Consider the following 15467-nt stretch of genomic DNA (forward strand, 5'->3'; position numbering starts at 1 on the left):
TTTTTTTACGTGACAAACCTTACTAATTGGCTGTGTCGGGTGGTGGCGGGTTTAACGACACGTTTAGATATTTACGCGATCTGACCCAAAAACCTCTATTATGGAGTCTTGTCACGTTTTGAAAACAGTCTAATTGTTTATCTGAACGAATGAGAATTAGTTGGCACTCGCCTCTGTTGGTTGCCCTGAACTAAGGGTGGAAATTCCACATTCCGGTGGCCAAGGCTGGTCACTCCAAATGCCGGCATTGTTGATGTCCTACGGAGAGACATTGATTATTTTAACTCAAGAAGGGTGATAGGGGTAGTTGGCCCTCAACGGAGACGTTAACCCATAGCCTTCAGGTTTGGAGTTAAATGCTTCAAATATGGAGCTGTCTGGCTGGAATTTTACTTGATAAGTAAATCAAATTCAGCAACAAAAAATAACTTTAAAAAGTTTTATATTTAAAACAATTATGAGAGTAGTTTAAAAATAATGATTTGGCATTTAAAAAAAAGAAATTTTAATAAAAACTTGGTTGAAATAAATATAATTGCAGGTTAAGAATATAATTTCTAAGGCGCTTTTAAAATGTAATAGTATTGAAATCCCCGGACCATTTCCAGTGAAAACTTTAGCAAACGGTAATGCTTAAAATCTCTGAAAAAACACATTTTTATTGCAGAAACTAAAAATTACATTAAATGAGATGAAAAACTGCACAAGCCATGTAAATTAGCTTTTGGAGGTGCTTTACCTTGTGAAGCCAGCTCTCAAATTATTTGCCAGAGCTACCAGCGCTATTGTGAAGTGTTAATGAGTGTTCCCTAAATTGACGTTTCTTTGGCCTTCAAAGCAAATATTGCATTCGGAATTGGCTTTGGCTATTGGGAGAGAGACTGCTTTGTGATATCCTTGCGGTTGCTTAAACCGTATATGTTTGCAGTTGAAAATAACTCGCAATGCATATTATTGACCAATGTGTAGTTATGGCCATATGGTCTGGGAATTTGAATTATAGTCTCATGTACACTGCTCAGAAAAGCAAACTCGCCCTTTTTACATCTGTTGACAGTGGCTGTGCTAAGTTTGAACACATGTTTGAAGCAAATATTGCAAGTAGAATTGTATCAACATATGCCTGCTATTGCTTTATGCTAGTGTGTCGAGTATGGCTGGTTGGGGTTGTGGTGAGTGGTGTGGAGATCACTAAAGTTGCTCGTGCATTGAGGAAACGTTTCTGGTATCTCAAGTGGGCCACGTGGGGATTGCCGAGAAACTGGTGTGGAGAACAATGGCTATCGGTGCGTTAGTTTAAACAAAGTAACACTTTCTGCCGCCTGCGTGTGCCTGCAGAACAACCGAGGGCAGGTGCCATGCGACGTGGTGCCAGACGCAGCTGACATGCCCCTGGAGATGGCTGAGGTGGCACTGGTGGCAAGGGAGATTCGCCGACTGCTGTCCCGGGCCACAGCCGCTCCCGCACTGCTCCCCACGCCTCCACTCCCGTCGCAGCCACCAGCGCCACCTGGACTCACAGTGGGCCAGCGTGTCATTGTTGGTGGCCGTAAGGTGAGGCCGCTCGGCACCCACGTGACCGGCACCTTTCTTTGATAAAGCGTTAAACACATTTCAAACCTTGGTTTGGACCACACTGAATCATCCCCCTTTAAGGAGTTGTGCCACTGTAGCACAAGTTAGCTATAACGGGGCTGGACGGGCATCCTCGGATGTTCAATTGAACACTGGGGTTGAACCTTTTTTCTTTGTTTGCCCTAAACCAGTGTTGGAATTTTTACATTCTCATTGTGTGGGCCCATTTCTCCGTAGGACAATCGCCATTGACTTCCACAAAATGGTACTTACTTGACTTGTCTCAGGATGGGGTGCTGATTTGACCGCAGACTAGGATTTGAAAGAGCAATTTCAAGTTATAATATGAGCACTCTAACCACAATTCTATCGAGCTTATTCAATTTTAGACCTTTGTCAATCTGCTGCAGAAAGAAAGCATCTCAATGCAGTTTGGGTGGTGTGGCAGGGATAGTATGCTGCAACGGAACGATTTGGATTTGAAGCTTTCGTGATTGCAGGAATCCATACCAGAACCAAAGAGTATGCAACTGAACAATCTGCCAACTAATGTCGGCTCAGCCATTACAATTGCTGCTTTTAAGACTGGACTAAAAACATTAATTTTCTCTTCTGTCTAGTTTAATTTCGTTAGATTCTTCTCCGTGCCATCCTCGCTTCAGTGTCAGCTTTTTGTTGATTATGGCCGTGCGTTATAAATCTTGTATTTATTGATTACTGGATTTTATTGCACTGCTGTCTTCCACCTTTTAGTGCCTGTTTTGTAAAATAGTCGCCGATCGAAGCACAATCCAGGTTCCAACCTGCTTAGCTTCCGAGATCTGTATCAGTGAGGCATATTTGGTATTTCGATTTCACATTGACGCTTTCTTGTTGGTGGAGTGCCATGTGCTGTCGCAATGTAGAGTTAATTTAATTAACACGTAAGTAAGCAATGTTAATGCATGCCTCACATTGCTATTTACACATGATTTGTGTTTTTAAAAAAATCACGCTAAATATGCAGCATTCAGATTTAACATTTGTAATTTCATTCAGCAAACATAATTTAATATGCAATGCAGTTGCAATTGGGAATTTTAATGCAATTGAGAAGCAGTCAAGCGCTTCTGTTTGCAATATGTTTTCATGTACTTAGTGAATGTATACATGCCCACACACATGCGTACCAAATACAAAGATCCACTGTTTAGCCTTATGGGCTGTAGGGGTAAATTATGTCAACATGGACCTATCTATTCCGACACAGCACACGATGGGGTGGTGGTATGGCCAGCACCAAGCCCAGCTGCACTTTTTTTAAACCGAGTTGACCTACGGGAGGCTGAAGCTTGCTTCAGATATGGCTTATGAGTGTTGTACAAAACAAAAATTTAGCTGTATAACTCTATAGACTCTTCAGGGCTTGTTAGTGAGCACCTATTAAGTCCGGTACCACAAACAGGAAGCGGGTGTCACCAGACCCACTCGTGACTGCATTAGTCGCCCACGCCTGTTGTTTGCACACTGCGCTTTGTACTCATTTATGGCTGAGTTCACCTAGAAAAGATCCATGAATGGTTGTGATATCGCTGGAACTAATATTAACCAGGGCTAGGAGTTAAACTCTGGTCACCGGCTTTGTAGCACAGCGCGTTAACCTCTACACCTCAACTGGTGTACGCAAGTGCACGCATGACCTATGAACTTTAACAAAAACAAATGTAATTGACCAAAAAAAGCATATTTTCCACATTTTATTTCTTAATAAACAAAATGTGTGAAAATGAATGCAGCCGCTCAATTAAATGGAAGTTAAATCAAATGTACACAGAGAAGTAGAGTTTGCCTTGAACTTATATCTGTTAGGCCATTGGTTATGTTACTTAATGTAGATAATACTGGTAAATAATGTAATATCACAGTGTAAATACTTCTTTGTTGGTTAAAATAATTTGTGTGTGGGCAATTTATGAGTTTGTATTTTCTGTTAAGGTAGTATTCATTTCAACAGTAACATTTAGTTGGAGAAAGTGGACAGATGATAGCTCATGGCACAAATGGCCATGTCAAAGGACTGATCCAGCACTACCATGAAACACCACGTGTTCAATTCCCAGACTCCCATCTCAGGTTAAACTAGGCTATGCTTTGCAGCACGTATCCAGAAACTAGAAGGCGCCTTGGTCAGAATGTTTGATTTATAATCAAAAGGTAATACATTCAAAACGAGTCTGGGGGCAACCAAGTCCATTTGTCTGAGGTCAATAAAACGAGTTCCACTTTGTGGGAAGTTCGTGGTGGGTATCCTTTGCAGAATATAGGAATGCTTACCTGCCACAGGAATGTGGCTTTTTTCACCACTGCCTCCATCCAGATCTCCAATACAAATGATATATCCTCAAAAATCATTCGAGCAGAGAGACGTTTTAATGCTTTAAAATCCCGCCAGATTTTGTTATATCGCACTGGTCACACGTTTTCTCTTTTCATGCTCTTTTCTTAAAATGTTCCAGCTCAAAGAGTTAACGTCTATAAAGAGGTCGGTCTTGAGGCTGAATATCTTTAGTGTCCAACTGTTAATACTGAGAATAGAAGCGGACAAGCGTTTTCTCATGTATGCAGTCCCCCTGCACCCCGGTGAATCTCTTTACTATGGTGGTAGTGTTTTATTTTTACCTGTAAGTCAGAGGCCAGCCTTTAAGAAGGAGGCTTGGCAGCCCATGCTAAATTACCTTGGCAACAAAACTGATTGTGATTAAAAGCACTTGCAAATGCCGGTCGAGTGTTGTCACTCGGTCGATAAATCACTGCCTGTTGAGTGTTCGGTATGAAATGGAAAGCGATGCATTGCATACAGATTTAAGATTTTTTTTTTTAATGATGGTACATACAATGCAGTTGAATCATCGTGTGTTATTTTCGGGACAATAGAGTCTTCATTTTGAGTGTAGTTCTTAAAAAAAATTGCGTTTTGATAATTATAAATTATTGTATTAAGCCTTGGTTTGTGAGTGCTTGGATGAATGAATCAGTTTCCGTTGAATCAAATGCATTTTCATTGTCTGCAAAAGCTGGAGAGAATGGAATTTTATATTTTCTTTCTAAAAATACAGCATTTATTTCTAAAAGCATGGCTGGGTGGCCTCTTAATTTACCATTCGGTTCTCTATGACCTTCGTGAACAGTTCCCTGTATGTGTGATAAGAGGTTTATGTGTGAGAAGAGGTTTATTGCTCTTGTAATTATTTTTATATTGTTTTGCCTTTGGAATAGAAAAAATCTTGAGGCATCATTCCATTATTGAGTTTTTCTTTTCAATGTAACCCTTTAGTGATTTATAACTTTGATCTTCAATCGTGTATCCGTAGTCTAATTTTAATGTGCACTTTTATTGAGGGACTGTGTGTTGTCTTGGTGTGGTCTCGGACTGTTTTATCGTTGTTCTTCTGCCTTACCCAAGCTTGCATTTATTGGTGAAAAATCAGTAGGAGTTCATATTCATATGCAATTTGTACTTTATATATTTAATTTATATATGTTTATTTATTTTTCGGGACTTGCTTTCCTTTTCTCTGTTCTGCACTCCAATCATGTTTTTGTATTGTTTGTTGTAACTTACTGACCCGCCTCTACTGGACATCTGTGAAAAAGGGCTTCATGGTGCATTGGATTCCTCCAGTCTAAAACACATTCCTGCGGAGGGAGCTGGTAGGAATGTTGGGTTGCTCGGTCAATGGCCAGGGTCAACGGCGGCGTGGTGTATTCCGCAAATATGCCCGACTGTGAGGGCGGGCACAAGCCGGCGTGAGTAGGTTAAACGTTGAGTTTTGTAAGGGCACCATGGGGTGACCAGCCCCTCCCCACCCAGCCCCACCCCTCCCACCCCCCAACCAGCCCCACCCTCCCCACCTAGTCCCTCCCCACCCTCCCCTCCTCACCCAGTCCCTCCCTGCACGACAGACGGACACAATAATCCCCTGTGGGCTGGTGTAGCCAGGAGGTTCCTACCAGTATAAAGATTCTGATTGTAGATAAGTGTCAATTTGTATCCAGCAGCTTGGTGCTGCTTCTTTCATGATGTCTACAATTCTCCTATCTGGACCTGAAAGTCTTCCTTCCTAACGCTCTCCAGCTAAGGTTGAAAGTGTTCATACATGAGCTCTGTCCATATAGGGGTTGAAAGTCTCATCAGTGCTATTTACAGAGATACTGGAATATATTTTCTGAAAATCGGAGAAAATTGGATTTGGAGAAATAAAGCGATGAAATACACAATTAAAGTACCATATTAATCACCTCAGAATCGCTACAGGGCAGAAATCAAATGAGCAGAATTAATCAAATAAAATAAAGTGCTAATTAAAAAAGTTAATAAATCACCAAAGACAAAAGCCACTTACAAACACTCTCCAATTGTAAAGATTACTTGTGAATTTGCTGGTATTTTAATTAGATTTGGAGCTCTTGCTATAGTTACTTGCATTTTTACAAAACCATTGACATAATTGGAACCTCCTTTGCCAGCAGCAAAATATGATAATTGTTTTTTTACCATTTTATCTGGCAACAAAACTGACACCTTTTTTTACAAGGAGTCATGTTTGCATTGACCACATACCTGCGGTTGTAATGCAAACAAAAACACAACTCTGATAATGTATGCACTGTTCTTGAAATTGATTGGTCCACACCCGAGACAGCTTTTCTTAGAGCCTAGTCTCACATGGTGTTGGACCAGATGATGCCATAAACCTGTTGTCATTTGCACCATGGTCTCTAGACCAGCCATTAGTACAATAAATTCCCCATAAATTATTTCAATTATCATTGTTAAAGGCAAAAATTGTGTTTTTGTCTGCTTTGTACTGTCTCGTTTATATTTTCTGTGTCGTACATTCTATCATGTTATTTTCTGTCTTGGTCATAATACAGTATTGGTTTATATTTATTTTGCATAATTCGTCATCAGCTCTCACCTCCGATTAGCATGGTTGGCTATATACGGTAAGAAAGAAGTTCAACATACTGTGCATACGCACTATGTAATGCATATAAGCGCAAGGATTTGTTTTAATTGATCAATTCTTATGTGTCGACACACACGCAATGGGGTAATATGAGTACGGTAGTTTAGCTTCAGCTGCTCTTCACCTGCAGCACCATGTCCTGACAGCTCCGATAATATCCACACATTTGTGCTGGTGTCCTATGCTTGATTAGCCATAAGAGTAATATGCTTTTATTTGCATGGCAGGTAGTTCAGATTAATATTTTAGCACAATTTTAGGCGTAATATGTGGTCACTGAAGAATAACCACTCGCTGGAGTTTGTTTAAAGGATCAGTGCTTTCCTGTGTTGGGGTCATTCATACAGATGATGCTGTGGTTAGACCATTCTCTCACAGTCGACGCTTTGGGAGTTCAAACCTTGGTTAGGGGTTTAATCACCCCATCGACCTATTAGTGTCAATACATTGATTTAATGAAAGTCGACTAATATAAAGCATAATCTTCTTGTGCGATGCAGTCAGAGCACAGCCTTTTCTTTGCTTAATTTATGTAAATGTAATTTACAGTGCTGCATACTAATTAGGGACATTGTATTGTGCAGACACTTCCATGCATAAGCATGCACGATCACAGGCGTAACAGCATTGAGACCTACGTGTCTCCCGGCTCAAACGAACAAAGGGGGGAGGGTTGCTTATCTGCATTTGCGTCCAGGGCTGGTGCTGAAGATTCAATGGTCCCTTCCTGAGGGCCAGTCTCTCCATATGATGGCCACTGTTGTCTCCCTATTCCTACGAAGTGGTGCTTTATCCACTCTGAAGGGAGGCTTGGGTTAATTTCAACCCTTGATTATGTGAAGCATACTAACCACACATCCACCCTTCCGCAGCACCATCGCCATGATTACTTTTTATTTTATTTAGAAACCCTACATGGTAATTGAAGTTAAGAAAAGCAATAATTTATGGAAACAATTTCACTCATGGCCTGCAACATTAAGCAGTAAGTAGTCCACTTGTTCACGACATTGCAGTTTTGCATTTTGTTTTTCCAATTGACGTTGCTGCGTTCATTGCTTTTATTGCCCACCCACATTCACTAATGGAGGTATTAGGGGATTTAGTGTGGTTATGTAGAACTGTAATTTGCATAATTCAGCTTTTTCGAAGAAGGTTGTGAAGCTGGCTTTTTGCTGGAACTCAGTGTACTATGGGCGAGTAGAGAGGTCAAACATTAGTGTTACTGGACGGATGTTTAAGGCAGAAGAAATGTACGTTAACCGTATGGGTCGGAGAGCTGGACGAAGCAAAGCAACCACAAAATAAGCGTTGGCTCTGTAAATATAGCTACATGCAGAGGATGGTAGAAATGTAATGGTAAATTAGGGTAAGCAACTTTAACGTTTTGTAGATGTAAACACGAAGAGGTGGTTGAGATGGGTGGTGCACGTGTGTGCAGGACGAAGGAGGGCAAGCCATTGCGGAAGGCACCGAGATGGCATCCAGAGGTTGAGGGCACAGGGGAAGGCCTCAAGTACATTTTTGGCAAACGTTTAAGAGTGGGCCTTGGAATTTAGGAGGTCGGACGAAGCAGTTGCAGTGTCTAGAGAGAATAAGTGCTGGTGAAGTGTGGCATCACAGGCTATGGTCGTGATGACCTCTCGATTGTAGCTGACGTCTGAAAGCTCTTTTTACAAGCTATCATTTTCACTCATCCGTAACACTCCCCATCCGTTGTAAAGGCTGTTTTAATGTTGAGAAAACGTGTTAAATAATGAATGCTGAGTTTAACAATTATGCTAGCTCTTGTCACCATCGGAATACCTCTTGTCATGCGTTGTGAAGCTCAACAGCATTACTTTTGTATAGTTTATCTTCAGCAATCCGATCAACTCGTAATCCTTAGATATTAGTAGTTGCCGTATTTTTTTTGCCTTGTAAAGGTGGCGTATGATAAATGGTAATGATGCAGAAAACACGGAGGGCAGATGTGAAAGTGTTTTGTGTAGATCAAGTTGTGCAAATATAAAAAAAGTCTTCATGTTGGTCACACCACTGAAGAATGTGAGCTATGTCCTGTAGGTGCTCTCATTTGGTGTTGTGACAGACTCAAATCTCAGTAGGTGAGTTCTAATTCTGCTCTGGGACAACTGAGCCCATCATCTCTCCAAGGTCAATAAAATAGGTACCTCTTTGTCAGAAATCAAAATCTTGTAGAGACACCAGTCTCTGTGATATAAATTTAGAATTTTCACAAATGTCTCATTTGTGAGCTGAATAATGATTTCAGAGGATGTGACTTAGTCTGTAAAGCAAATTAGGTAAAAGGGACATTTGTGTGTGTCGATGGGAATCGTGGTGTTGGTGGAGAGCACTGACACATTAGTTAGCATGCTGTGCAATGAACACGGGAACCCAATTTCTACTCGTGGCCAACACCAGTGACAATTAATCCGAACCAGTGCTGGGCCCTCCCCTAGGTCGACTCAGCCTCAAATTAGTACCTGGTGCCATGTGTAGAAGTCACTACTCGAGAGACAAAGGTGGTCAGGCATGGTGCTGGCCACGTTCCCCCTCGTGTGCTTTACCAGTTTGAATAGGTGCTCGCTAACAGCACTTGCCCTGTCAGGCTGCTATGACCATACGAGGGATCTTTTTTCTTTGGTGGTGTAGGTGTTTGCACGCTTTGCTATTATCCTAACCATCTTGATTCGATTCTCAGCCATGGATAACACAAGTGGCAAGAAACCTGTCCGAGGTTTACTCAGCCATAAATTAATACCTGAAACAGTGTGTGATCTTTAGCAATGGAGATAAAATGTGGCCAGGCTTTGTGCCAGGCACATCATTCTCTGACAGATTCCAAAGAACACAGGATGAGATATTACTATCCTTTGTGCAAGCACTTCCAAGAGTTCATGAACAGTGAGCCTGGTGAAATTTGGGGAGCGCATCGTCAGTAGTGAACCTTTGGATCCTAGGGTGTTTCGGCCTTTCATACTATACACCCTCCCCAAAGGCGGCCAGCGACAGGGTGATCAATCCTACGCTTGTGTCCCATTCCCAATTAGTCATAGGAGTTGCCTTGTTGTTGATAGCCAACATCCCATGGGACTATGCATGGCAGGGGTGTCCTCCTCCCTGAGTCAAGCATTGTTGACTGCATACCTCCTGGCCCTCTCACTTTGGGGCCCAGCTGGGGTCTTTCCTCTTCATCCAGAGCCACTGACTGCTGCCTTCTGCCGCCTCCGATACAGCTCTGATTGCCGAACGCTGGCTCTGGCCCTTAATTCCAAGGTCTCTAAGCAGTCTGGTTGTAGATGTTGCCACAAAACCTCTGCAGCCCACCTCCACTGGTCGGACTTCTGTGTTCCAGCCATGATGCCGTGCTTCGGCAGCTAGATCGGCATAGCGCAGATGTTTTCGCTCATAAGCCTCATCTACTGAGTCCTCCCAGGGTACTGTGAGCTCAATGATGAAGACCTTCTTGAGCGAACGGGACCAGAGCACCATGTCAGGTCTTAGGGTGGTGGTTGCGATCTCCGGAGGAAACACAAGTTGCCGGCCAATGTCAGCTAGCATTTTCCAGTCGCGGGCCAAGCGCAGCTGGTCTAGCTCTATTGGTGTAGAGCCGTTCTTCGGTGGTTTAGCCCCTTCGCGGACAAAGGTCGTCCGTAAGGGGTGTGATGCTGCTGGGGGTGGTAGGGAGTTGGTGGCAGCTCGCTTGTCCTCCAGGGCGGACGCAAGGTTTTTAAGGACTTGGTTGTGACGCCAAGTGTAGCGTCCTTGGGTGAGGCTTATTTTACACCCTGTGAGAATGTGCCTGAGGTTGGCTGGCATGGAACAGAGGGCACAGTCCGGATCTTCACCATACCATTGGTGAAGATTAACTGGTGTTGGAAGGACGTCATATGTTGCTCTGATGGAAAAGCTCAACCGCCTCGCTTCCATGGCCCACAGATCCTTCTAGCTGATCTTCCTCTTCTCCACACTGTCCCATCGAGTCCACTGTCCCTGTTTGGCAAGAGAGACTGCCTTGGCCCACCTTGCAGCCTCCTCCTGATGGCGTACTTCCTGCACTACCATCTTCCGCCGCTCTGGTGCAGTGGCCTTACTCCAAGCAGCACGGCTAGTTAGCCCAAGGCCTCCTCTCCCTTGCTGAACATGACCCACAATGTCAGCATGTCTGAGGGCTGCTGTTGCCTCCTGGACTGCTTTTCCTGGCCTCCATTTGCGCCCAGTTGCCAAGGTCGGCGCGTTGTTGCTCACCACTGGGTCTCGAGATTCATTCAGTGTCATCTGGAGCCTGGTTTTTGCACACTTGAATTCCTCGGTTAGACTGGTGAGGGGCAGCTTGAGGACACCATCTCCATAGAGGCCTATGGTGGTAAGGCATCGTGGAACTCCGAGCCACTTCTTTAAGTAGCTCGTGGCTCCTCTTTCCATCTTCTCCACTGTTGAGATTGGAACCTCATACACTGCTAGGGGCCACAACACCCGGGGTAGGAGACCAAACTGCAGACACCAGGCCTTTAACTTTCCAGGTAGCTGGGTGTTGTCGATGGACTGTAGGCTACTACTGATGTTTTGCGCAGCTGTTGCACCTGGTCTTTGTCCTTCAGGCTTGCATCATACCACCTTCCAAGGCTTTTAACCGGCTGCTCAGACACTGTTGGGATTTGGTCATCTCCGATGAAGAATTTCAGGTCACAGAGTACTCCCTTCACAATCGAGATGCTGCGTGACTTGAATGGTTTACGCAGCATCCAACATTTGTCCCCCACTGTATTTAAAATAATTTGAGATATATTTTACCCCGCTTTATACTCATACTGTATAGGCTTTGTCTATTGGACAATATGGGAAGCTTAGTCTTTGTGTATATCGTCAGGAGCCACAATCAAACCACTGCTGGATGAAGGCCTCTTCAGAGTGGTCGCAATCTCTCATGATCCTGCGATGTTACAATCCACCGAGAACCTGCACACGAACGGATTTCATCGCTCCATCTCTGTGGACAACGTCATCTCTGGCGTGGACCTTTATTTGGCTACCACTCCACCGTTGGCTTTGATGAGTGACCATTATCCCTTTCAGCGGCATGTTCCTGCCCAAGGCCCCTTGCGTATTACCTTTATTCCACGTGTTGCTCTTTGTGTTTCCATGCATCTGTTTTTTTTGCGCACTCTTCAGTTTTTGTTCCATTTTCTTGGTCAATGTCCACGTTTCTGATCCATTTATCATCGCAGGTAATTTGGATGAGGAATAAAGATTTGCATGTAAAGGGCACTTAAATTCCTCAGCAACTTACGGAGCTGTACACCTCACCTCAACAATGTATATATACTGTATATACATTATGTGTGTGTAAGTAGGATATATTTGAGTGTGCATCAATGTGTGTGTGTGTGTGTATGGCAGACGGGTGTGCTGAGGTTTTGTGGCCCCACGGAGTTTGCGGGCGGCCAGTGGGCAGGCGTGGAGCTGGATGAGGCCGACGGCAAAAACAACGGAAGCGTGGACGGCACACGCTACTTCACGTGCGCGCCACGGCACGGTGAGGCCCACCCTCCTGTGGTTACTGTCCCCGCACCACACCACCCCCCCCCTCCCCATAAAGTCTTGAGCACAAAAGTAATTGCCACAGTGTCCCCGTGATCTGTGGAGCGAGGTGTAATGCTGATCTTCATCAGAAGCCTGGAAGGTGCCACATTCCCACTGTTGGGCTAGTTTGAGTCAGGTCAAGGTCTGTACTGTGCTCTGCTTTAAGGGGGGAAAACTGACTCAGAGGGGAGCGTATGTCATGTCAGGCCACTAATTAGCCCGGCGGATTGCCTGGGTTAATATCTGGGCAGCCACCGATGAATGAGCTGGGGACTCACATGTGGTAAGCTGATGGTCTCAGCCAACTCAACAATTATTGCACTCATGACAATCTTCATACTTTTGTTTTCTCATTTAAATGGGAATATCCCATCTCTATGGTGTAATCGCCATGCAATGCACACATTTATAATGGTGTGTCACCTATTAAAAACTCACTTATTTAGAACTGTTTTTTGTGTTTAGTTTGTGGTCCTTCCCCCGCACCTCCGGATAAGTATGGTTGGCTACGTATGGTGCAAAAGAGGTTCAACATACATACATGCATTCATTGGGGATATTGAGTGTGATATCACCTTCTGGGGCCTTGTATATTGGCCATCATAAGATGATGCTACCACTACTCGTTGTGAGAGTCAGTGAATGCAAACTTCTAATTCTCATGACATGATGCCAAATGTGTTATTGGAATATAAATGGGAGAATTATAAATAAATAGCAGTTATAAACACAGTATTTTGCTACTCCTATAATCAATGGAGCAAGCCCTCTGTTTCTGGTCCCGAACCAGTGGTTGAAATTCCATGTTCTGATGATGGGGTTGGTTCACGCTCTCCATGGAACTATCTTTGTGATGACTCACAGAATGAGCTCACCAAGCTGTCCACGGCCAGATTGAATTTAAAACAAATGTATTCATAGATATTGGGGTAGTTTTTTTGTCTTTTTTTGGGAGTTTAGATTCTGATGTAAAAATTATGTCTCCACCGCAGGGAATCGGGCATTGCATGAGCCCCCTCAATTACCCTCCCCCTCTTCTGTGATTCGTGGTTTTTCATGTATACATGCGTCACGTTGGTTTTAATTCAAGCACTTTTACGATTTGTAGATTATTTAAGTTAATGGTGGTCGTGCGTTAATGCTTGTAATTCAGTTACAGTTGAGAAATGTTTTTTTTCGTATTTACAGCCTTGTTAATTATTTTGGAGTGTTGTTATATTTCAAATGCTATTCCATATGCATGCAGTGGTGTATATTGAATATGGAATACCATATCCACATGCTATGTATAGGATGTAATGCTATTCATATTCTATATGGTTGTTGATCATCAATCGGTTACATGTGTATAGGTTTTATGTTTATTAAGATGTAAGATGTTTGAATAAGATGAGGATGTCCTTGTCAGTGCTATTTCCTGAAGTATGACAAAACCTCCACGGACATGTGGTAATGTTCCTCGAGTTGTACATGTGACAAATCCATCCTGTTGACTGCGGGATAATGTAAATGATGACGATGACGTTTGAAGTCACTGAAGCTGTAATTGAGTGCCATTCCCATTCACTTGACGATTGCCCACTCGAGCACTAATCCAGACTCTACTCTGCTTAGCTTTGCAGAATACGATATGTCACAAACCCCTTCCGATTATGTGCGATTTCCCATAATCTTTATTGCGGACAGAAGGAGTACACTTAATGGCAAATCGGATGAAAACTCTTTTAATCCCTGATTTTGTCTTTCTGTGAGGGGGGTCTGCTCCCCCCCCCCCCTCGCAAGCATCGTGGATGAGCGAGGAGTGTCACTGTATTTTGCACGAGGTAAATGTTCACAGATGCCGAGCCGTTACTGATTTGTATCCGGCATGTTCGTAGACAGTGACTCTGCTCGTGATTCAAACAATCGTTTGTCCCCTTCAAACTACTTATTCTCAATTGCGGCCTGTCCTGGTAATGTTTAAGAACATTCGTTATTTAAGATGCAAATTACATCGCTCCTCACTGTCATTGGCAGCAGCTCAGAGAGCCATGGAAACGAAGCAATTGCCCGTATGTGTCAGCAGTGCTGAGATAAAAGTATGGGGCCTTTTCATTGTTTTCTCAGAGGGGCGTAAGGCATTTGGGTTGATACTCGTTTTATTAAGGAGTCCTTATAATCTTGATTTGAAGCTTTCGTGACTGCAGGAATCCTTACTCTTTGGTTCTTTCGGTAAAGTCACGTGGGTAGAAAATAAAATAAATCACGACGTTTCGATCGCAATACAAGCGGTCGTCCTCAGGCGGAAAAAATATAATCCAGCAGTGGAAGCGAAGCTGCTGGATTATATTTATTTTATTTTATACCTACGTGACTTTACCGAAAGAACCAAAGAGTATAGAGTCCTTACAGTTTCAGCTGTACAGAAGGGTTATTTTTTTCTGTCTGCCTATGGTAAAGGTAAAGGTGCAGCCCTGCTATGTCTTGCTCACGCAACTGCTGGTAGAAGGGCCTCCACTCGAAGCTCTCGGGGGGGGGGAGGTATTTGGTCTTCCATGTTGACAAAACACATTGGAAGAGGTGAAAGTACCCGCACTTTACCCCACCGCATGCGACTTAACGATCGCCTAGTCTTAGCATACCCATTTGTACTGCTGGGTGGACAGAGGCTGTTCAACTGCCGTGCCAGCATATCGAACTGAACCTGTGCCCTCTGGATTGCAAGTGCAGTGTGCTAACCATTGCACAATGCCAACTCCCCATCTGCCTGTGACTTGTCTATAAAATAAACATGCCCACTGCCCTGTACATCATCTTGAGATGCAATTGCATTTTAGACGCCATATAAATCCGAATTGTACTGTGTTGTACAATGCTCAGGGCCGTTTTCCACAACTATCCATATGCTGTGCCGGTCGGTCCACAATCCACAGACCAGAGCCTGGGCCCCTTATTCAGTGCCCTAACTGCGCACCGGTGGATATTCTACTTTGCAGGGATCTTTGCGCCACTGTCCAAGGTGGCGAGTGCTGAGGAGTCGTCGCGCCGCGGCTCCTTGAACAGCTCTGGAGCGATCAGGGGTGCGGCGCCAGTGTTGCGAATCGCGGCACGGGGCCTACACGCCGACCCTTGCCACGACGACGCCGCTTCACGCCGCACCGCCGGTACGCGTGACCACAGTCCTTTCTGTGGAATATACCCGAGCACGTTATTACCAGCAAGGTAGCCGGGATCCTTTTGCGTAATAAAAATAATGGTGGGGTTTTTTTGTTGCTGAAATGAGCCTAAGGCAGTTCGATTGCTTATAGAAGTTTGAAT

At 43.8% G+C, this 15467-nt stretch overlaps 1 protein-coding gene across 4 annotated transcripts in view; it reads left to right on the plus strand.

The window, feature by feature from the left end:
* The window catches only part of LOC144933584 (CAP-Gly domain-containing linker protein 4-like), a 74547-nt gene that overhangs the window by 19732 nt on the left and 39348 nt on the right, over positions 1 to 15467 (plus strand). For all 4 annotated transcript variants that reach the window (XM_078858527.1, XM_078858530.1, XM_078858529.1 and 1 more), the window contains 3 exons: positions 1339 to 1554; positions 11988 to 12123; positions 15146 to 15313. In XM_078858527.1, the coding sequence (XP_078714653.1) occupies positions 1339 to 1554; positions 11988 to 12123; positions 15146 to 15313 (520 nt within the window). The remainder of the gene's footprint in view (positions 1 to 1338; positions 1555 to 11987; positions 12124 to 15145; positions 15314 to 15467) is intronic.

Source organism: Lampetra fluviatilis, chromosome 7, assembly GCF_964198595.1.
Source record: "Lampetra fluviatilis chromosome 7, kcLamFluv1.1, whole genome shotgun sequence".
NCBI classification, from domain to species: Eukaryota; Metazoa; Chordata; class Hyperoartia; order Petromyzontiformes; family Petromyzontidae; genus Lampetra; species Lampetra fluviatilis.